The sequence below is a fragment of the Meleagris gallopavo genome, chromosome 1 (genome assembly GCF_000146605.3).
Source record: "Meleagris gallopavo isolate NT-WF06-2002-E0010 breed Aviagen turkey brand Nicholas breeding stock chromosome 1, Turkey_5.1, whole genome shotgun sequence".
Lineage (NCBI taxonomy): Eukaryota > Metazoa > Chordata > Aves > Galliformes > Phasianidae > Meleagris > Meleagris gallopavo.
In genome coordinates this window covers 160109103-160116104 of record NC_015011.2, presented here as the reverse complement: position 1 = coordinate 160116104, position 7002 = coordinate 160109103, and the positions used below count along the sequence as shown (strand labels likewise).

Sequence of the window (7002 nt, the reverse complement as noted above, 5' to 3'; positions counted from 1 at the left end):
AAAAGTTGACTGAATAACCAATAAATCCAGTCACAGCAAAAGCAATCACCTTTGAGTAATTTGGGAAGATCTGTGATTAAACAATTTTAAGATCACTGTCCCATATTTATTTCTCTTCTAATCTTAAGAAAAATCTAAAATTCATAATATATCAAACTCTGGTAAAACATAATGATATTTAAAAGCATTTTACTTTCTAAAATTGTTTAGAAAAATGCACTTTTTACAAATCAGGGGGGAAATCTCAATATTTCAATTTGGAGATTTAACTGTCTTCAGGAGTTCCTTTTTCTTTCCCTATGAAAAATGTTTCTTACTTAATATGCCATTCTACCTTCACTTTGATAATCTACTTACGTGTAATCTTAAAGTTTTTTTCCAATCTATTTCTGTATTCATAGAACACTTGAAGAAAGCAATTGGTATTAAATGCATAACCTTCAGTTCTACTGCTTATTTTAAGAATAAATCAATTGCAACATTTACTGTGAACAAGAAGCTCTGATAATGGAAGTTCAAAATGCCCCAGTTTGGTGAGGTTTTCTGTTTGTTTCCCAGCTAAAAGGTGCTAGAAATTCAAATTAGGAGTAGAAAGGGAGAAATGGCTCACAGCCAAACTTTACTGATGTTTTCAAATAAGAAGTTGAGACTTTTTTTCCCCCCCAAAGTCTTCAAGCTCCAAAAACTCTCCTGAGAGGTACTGCAGAGATTATTACGTAGCAAAACTATAAATGGGCAATGCCTACGTTTTTTTTCCAAGTGAATGCTTTATAAACTACATTTCCATTTTGAAATGCTACCAAATATGAACTACTAACCTGCCACATTAGGTGAAACCTAACAAATGAGAACGGAAAGGTAAAAAGAAGCACTGAAGTAATGACCTCAGGTATAGTGTACTAACACCCCATAGGATAGAACACAGCCAGCTGTTTCACTCAGCTTTCAAATTCTATTTGCTTCAATTCACACAGTTTGCAAGTGAAATAGAATAATGAGAATGACTCAGAAAATGAAAGTTTTCATTGATATGGGTTTATCCGCCACTAAAATAAAATTTTCCTAATTTTTTTTGCATGTTTGAAATAAAGGATGCTGTGTACCATCATCAGTTCTGATACTTTTTATTGGCTTATAAAAAGAGCTCCACTTATCCCATTTCCTTGATTTACAATTGATCCAAAATAAACATTATCAAAGACAAATATGTTCACATCACAACTTACAGTCTGCAAAACAAAAGAAAAACAGTAGTAAGTTTATTTTCAGCTGGGCTAGTAATGCTCACCTGAAACTGTAACATTTCCAGACGTTTGTCAGTGAATTCAAAGAGAGCCAAAGTAGTCTTCATCATATAAAGTGAATTTACCATGAAGGTTGCCATGTCAGCTGTGCCCAAATTACTAGCAGACACAGTACACATCTGTAACAATGGATCTAGCACACAAGACAGAACCTAAAATAGAAAACACAAAGAAAAGAAGGAGGAGAGGAAGGAAATCATGTCACATGAGGCTTCTAAGCTCTTTCTGTCTCTCTCATGTATTTATTCTCCATAGCAGAACAAAGAAAAATGAGAGTTTCCAACTGTGAAAGCAGTTTTCTACTGGATTTGTCAGTAGGTGATCAGCTACCATAGTGATGGCAAAAATACAAAAACCTGAGAACAGATTCTAATCTAGTAGGAGGAGGAATAACCCAGAATAGATAATTGGCAATTGTGCAATCTTGATGGAGTATTTACTTAATGGAGTAGTAATTGGATAACAGAATGTAGACACTGTGCTAAGAGTAGCACTCCATACTGTACTGTAATTATCCACTTAGTTAGTCACCATGGTATTCACATTGAAAACTTGAGTTTGGAAGAAGGCTCCAAAATGGGACCAGAAGATTAATGGACCAAGACAAACCTAAATTTACTTTCTTTCCCTCCCTTCTCTCAAAGCTCCCTTGTACCTGCACGAAGTCAGCCTGACGGGCATCCAGTGGAACAACGGATGAGTCGTGAGATGCCAGAACCTCTCGTAGCAAATTAAGTGTCTGATTTAGTGCAGAGCTTGGGCCGAGATCAGGAGGTGGGAGTTCAACCTAAAGAACAAGATGATCTGGTTTTTTGTTTGTTTGTTTTGTAAATAAATGCCATTTACAGCAAACTTAATCAAATCCGGTGGCACAAACGCAACCACCTAACAGCAAAATTACATGTAGCCATGCAGAGAAGAACTTTAATTTGACCCTGGAAAAATCTAGCACATTTCAGATAATAACTGTCTAGAACTTTCAGAATAATCATCCGTTTGGTAACAAACAAGCAAAACTAAATTTCTCCCCTCATTCAAAGTATGCCTATTTTACAACCTAACAATCTAGAGAAACTCAAATGCTACAGTTTCTGGTGGTAAAATGTATACACATATATATATTTGCTAGATTAGGTAGTAGAGAACAGTCACACTGCTAGCATCACTGAGTTTACTCTGATTAAGGCTTCTTGTAAAGGCTTCAAAATCTAGCACTAGCAGAGCTCTGGGGCCATATTGCAACAGCTGAATCATCTCCTTGATAAGGCTGTGATAAGGCTGCCTATCCCTATCATACCAAAGGGCTGGTATGAGAACTGCAATAAGCAGCAGTAGACATAGATGCAACAGTCTTAATACCTACCAAGTTTGTACTTAAATTATCAGTATACAAATGATCTACACGTAAGCTCAAGTACACCTGTATAAATTGCAAAGATAGTGTGAGCACTGGATTGCAGCCCTATCTCAAAGATAAGAGAGATATGAGAATCACAGATATTCAAAAACCATAAAGAACACACTTTCTGAGGAAGATTATATGAAGAGTTGGAGAACATGAAATAGGTTAAAATTCTACAACATTTTTAACACAAGCTCAAGTACTTTAACAGGTAAATACCAACTGTATCATTCATAAAACATTTACATTACATAAAACCTAACATATTTTTTTTCCCAGTCACAACCCTCAAACTCCACTAGGGACATAGCCGGACCTTCTGTCTGCAATGATGGTTCAAATTAGCTTCTTGCTGCCTCCAGGTCGCTACTCACTACAACCCAGGCTGCTGTCCTCATTTCCTTCTGACAAAACCTCTTCTCCCTCTTTCCTGTCTCCTGCCTATTTAAAGGGAAGCACAAGTCTGTCTAGATTACACAGTAGTAAGAAGACCCCAAGAACGCTGAGCAAGTGAACACCTGACAGCATAATCACCTTCCAGAAAGACAAGGGGAAAATTAAGTTTGGCTTCATCTGGGACTAGTTTCCGTGTCTCACTCAAGGTGTGTAGGTGCAGAAGAAACAGGCAGTATCTCCAAATCTCTTAAGACTTCTGCCCAATAAGAATGGTAAGAAGGTAGCTCTGGATGGTCCCCCTAGGCACAGCCAACATGCTCCGTATCTGTTGCTAAAGCAGATCAAACAAGAACTCTTTTGGATCCTTCTGAACATGAAGTGTTTCTCTGCACTCATTTTTCCAAGAGATAATATAGTCAATTCAAGGAACAGTTGTTGTTCAGCATAAACAGTTGAAAATTTTAAACAGATATCCTCCTAGCAATGAAGTAACAGCAATTCAGGAAGAAGCACTTACTACTTGGTGCTGATTAGTAGCAAAGTCTACTGAAATTTACAGCAGTGAGTGACTTTCTTCTTGTTTATCCTTGTTATATTAGGGGTATTGATTGTGCCCTGAACACACTGTTCTCAGACCTGAAACGGACCGTGTTCAGGGATATTTTGTCATTAATTTGAGACTAGAGTCTGATAGGGCTTTCACTTCCAACACAGATACAGATCATGGCAATGATAATTTCAGGCTTCTTTACACAATTACAGAATTTTTGTCTCTTCAAGTAGATGATGGTCAGAAGCCTCTAAATTAGCTTCAACTTTCATTTAACCTGTTCTTTTGAAGTTCCTTGTTCCCATCTAGAAGATAGTGGACAACATTACTGGGGAAGAAAACATTACAAGAAAAGAGGTTAAGATCTTTAAATTCTATTTGAGCTAGCTTAAATTCCTGACTACTTCAGAGGTAGAATTATTTATAAGTTCAGGGAAAACTAATGCACTGCTATATTCATTCTAAATTTTTGCATGAATATAAGTTGGGTTTAGTTTTTTTTTTCAGAATTAAAAAAGAAAATTTTAACACAGTCACGGACGTTAGATCACAAAGCTAAGCTGCTATTCTAATTTAAATTTAAAAAGTGATGTCCTAAATGTTTTATAAAACTTATTAGAAATAATGCTATTTCCAGGGAAAGAGCTTTGCTGACTTCTGCCTATGAAGCAATTGGTTCACACACAAGCCAGAAAGGAGCTACCTAAAAAATTCTCAAAGAATTCAGTAGTAGCCAGTTCAACAGTATTAAAATGTACTCTAACAATATCAAGAATCTCATCAGTTCTACCTTAGCAGTTCAGTCACACCAAAACTAACCCAGTCAGCTGTTCACCCAGACAAAGAAAATAATTCTCATTTTGTAAACTCTAACACATAAAACAGAAACCTATTCTCCTAAAATAGGTTTAGCATAAAAAGTTGTGGACTGACAATAGTGTTAAACAAAACAAGGCAGTAATTTTAAACACGCAGCTCCATAGAAAGCACTGCTCAGACAGACAAACAAACAAAATGTTGGTGGCTTTCTGAAGGGCCTACTTGGCTTTTAAATTTGACTTTAAAAAACCTCATTGGAAAGAAGGCAGACGTAGCACTGAAGACAGATGCTTCATTCTAGAAAATGAAATAATCTTTACCAGAGTTAAACAACAGCATCTCATATCAACTGTCTCACAGCTGGTTTCCCAGAAATCTAAGAGGTTTTATTCTGATGGGAACCAAATTATGAAGGAGAAGATCACAGTTATTCCCCTGCAATGCTTTAATATCTTTTCTACTGACAAACTTAACAGATTATGGAAACATTACATTTAATTTGCATACATCTAGTATAAAAAGAAGAGCATTAAGTAACACAAATTCCTCTGGCTACTCTACTAATCGTCTCCTTCCTCAGATAGCATCCAACAGGTTAGCTCACTTTAGTATTCTTGTGATACCTTTCTACTCACTTCTGTGTTTTAAATTATTCCTTCATTTAATAATTGTTCTGGAGTATTACCAAAATGAGATAGTAAGGACAGATGTGCTTGAAGATTCCCTTACAATTAGCTGCTCTAATAAAATATGCTGGTGCAATGGGTTGATTAAAATGCCTCACCTGTAGACTCACAATTCTAAATACCAATTCTCTCAATATGAGTTGACAGTCCACCTACTCCAGTGCAGAAGGTGCTTTGAGCTTTGTGTCCAGTTTCTCTGGAATAGTTTCTGTTTTCTGATAGTTCTGATTTAGTATTTTCTCCTGGATTTATCATCATCTGTAAAATGGTAATCTGCACCAGATTGTTTTTAATTAGATCCAGACAGTGAGTAACACAAAAAGAACTCTAAATTACTAGGCATTCGGTTTATCAGTGTTTATCAGTTGAAGGAGCAAATACCAACAAGATTTTCAAATCAGGGACACTAATACAGGCCAAACCCCATTCTGCTTGAACGAGGAAGGTGTTCTAAGCCAGAAACTACCCACTTTGCTACCAGAGCTAGAAAGCACAGGAAAGACTGCCTGTTACCAGAGCTAGAAAGCACAGGAAAGACTGCCCAACACTGCTTCTGAAAGATAAAAGCCCATAAAACAATGCAAGGGAGATGCAGTGTTTGTAATAAAAGCTGGTGCACTGAACTTTCAGTGTGACAGAGCTGGTGATGCACAGCCTCTGTATGACACCAGCATTGAACTCTATGACAACCTGAGAATCTCAAAGCTGTGAGTGGTAATTTAAACCTCAAAAACTAAGTACCTTTGGAAGGACTGTCACCAAGCTTTAGAACAGCTTTCAAGAAATATATAAGCCAAAGAGACTTCATCATGTTCTGCCTTTCTTTTGATAAAAATGAACTTACGTTCAGGCAGTGTGATGAATGTATTTATTGTATTTATTGTATAGACTTCAGATCCTAAGGAGCCACCTGAGAAGTGTGAATGAAAACGTGATAAAAAGAGATTATCAGAACGAAGCATGTAAAGTTGTGAGAACTGCTGACTACGTTATTTTCAGATTATAACCAGAATGCTTGAGGTTTTCTGATGTAATTAAAAAAATGTTCATAGGAAAATGCTTCTGAGAAAGTCAGTAGGAACTCTGAAGTAACTAGGGATTTCCTTGTATCATCTACAATGACAATTTGACAACCAAAGAGGAAGAATTCTGATCTAAGACTGCCTTTAAGATTCCATATAGCTTTGTGCCTGCGGAAATACTTATGCAATATGGGATTCTTTCTTAAAAACAGACGTACTGGAAGCTGCTTTCTTCTCCTATAAAGAACAGCCTGAAATCTCAGTTTCCCACCGTGCTTCAAAAACAAAACGCCAGGCAGTTTGAAGGTAGTTTTACTCCTAGCATAATCAATAAGCCAGGGAATTAGTTTTTCTGTGGTAATGAGGAGAGAAACACATCTCTGTCCTGTCCTTCAAAGGAAAGGGTCTTGAGGAGTTAGCATGCTTTATGAAACCTGCTTTGTCTACAAAGTAAAACCTGCTTTGTCTCAGAAGTCTGCACACATTCCTATTTAAAAACAAGTTTTGCTTAAATACTACCCTTGTCTATCAACTATAAAGCTGTAGATTCTAGAAAAACATACCACAGCAAGACACAATAACACATCAGTTTAATCTAGACAGTTGTCCCCACGCTACAGCACAATAGAATTTGCACAGGGCTGAAGAAACTCCTCAAGCAACAAATTCACCAGTAATGATGACTAAATCTTGTGGAATTCAGTAGCTATGAACAGTAAATACAAAAACACTGACATTCTCTCTAAATGAAATACATATTGAAGAACTGATCTCTATTCAAAACTTTTGCTTATTATTTCTAAGTTATTAGTAACAACTGATG

General features: G+C 36.5%; 1 protein-coding gene across 1 annotated transcript in view; it reads right to left on the bottom strand.

The window, feature by feature from the left end:
• The window catches only part of COG6 (component of oligomeric golgi complex 6), a 50071-nt gene that overhangs the window by 11101 nt on the left and 31968 nt on the right, over window positions 1-7002 (bottom strand). The window contains 2 exon segments of the mRNA XM_010728760.3: window positions 1289-1456; window positions 1960-2091. Coding sequence (XP_010727062.1) covers window positions 1289-1456; window positions 1960-2091 — 300 coding nt within the window.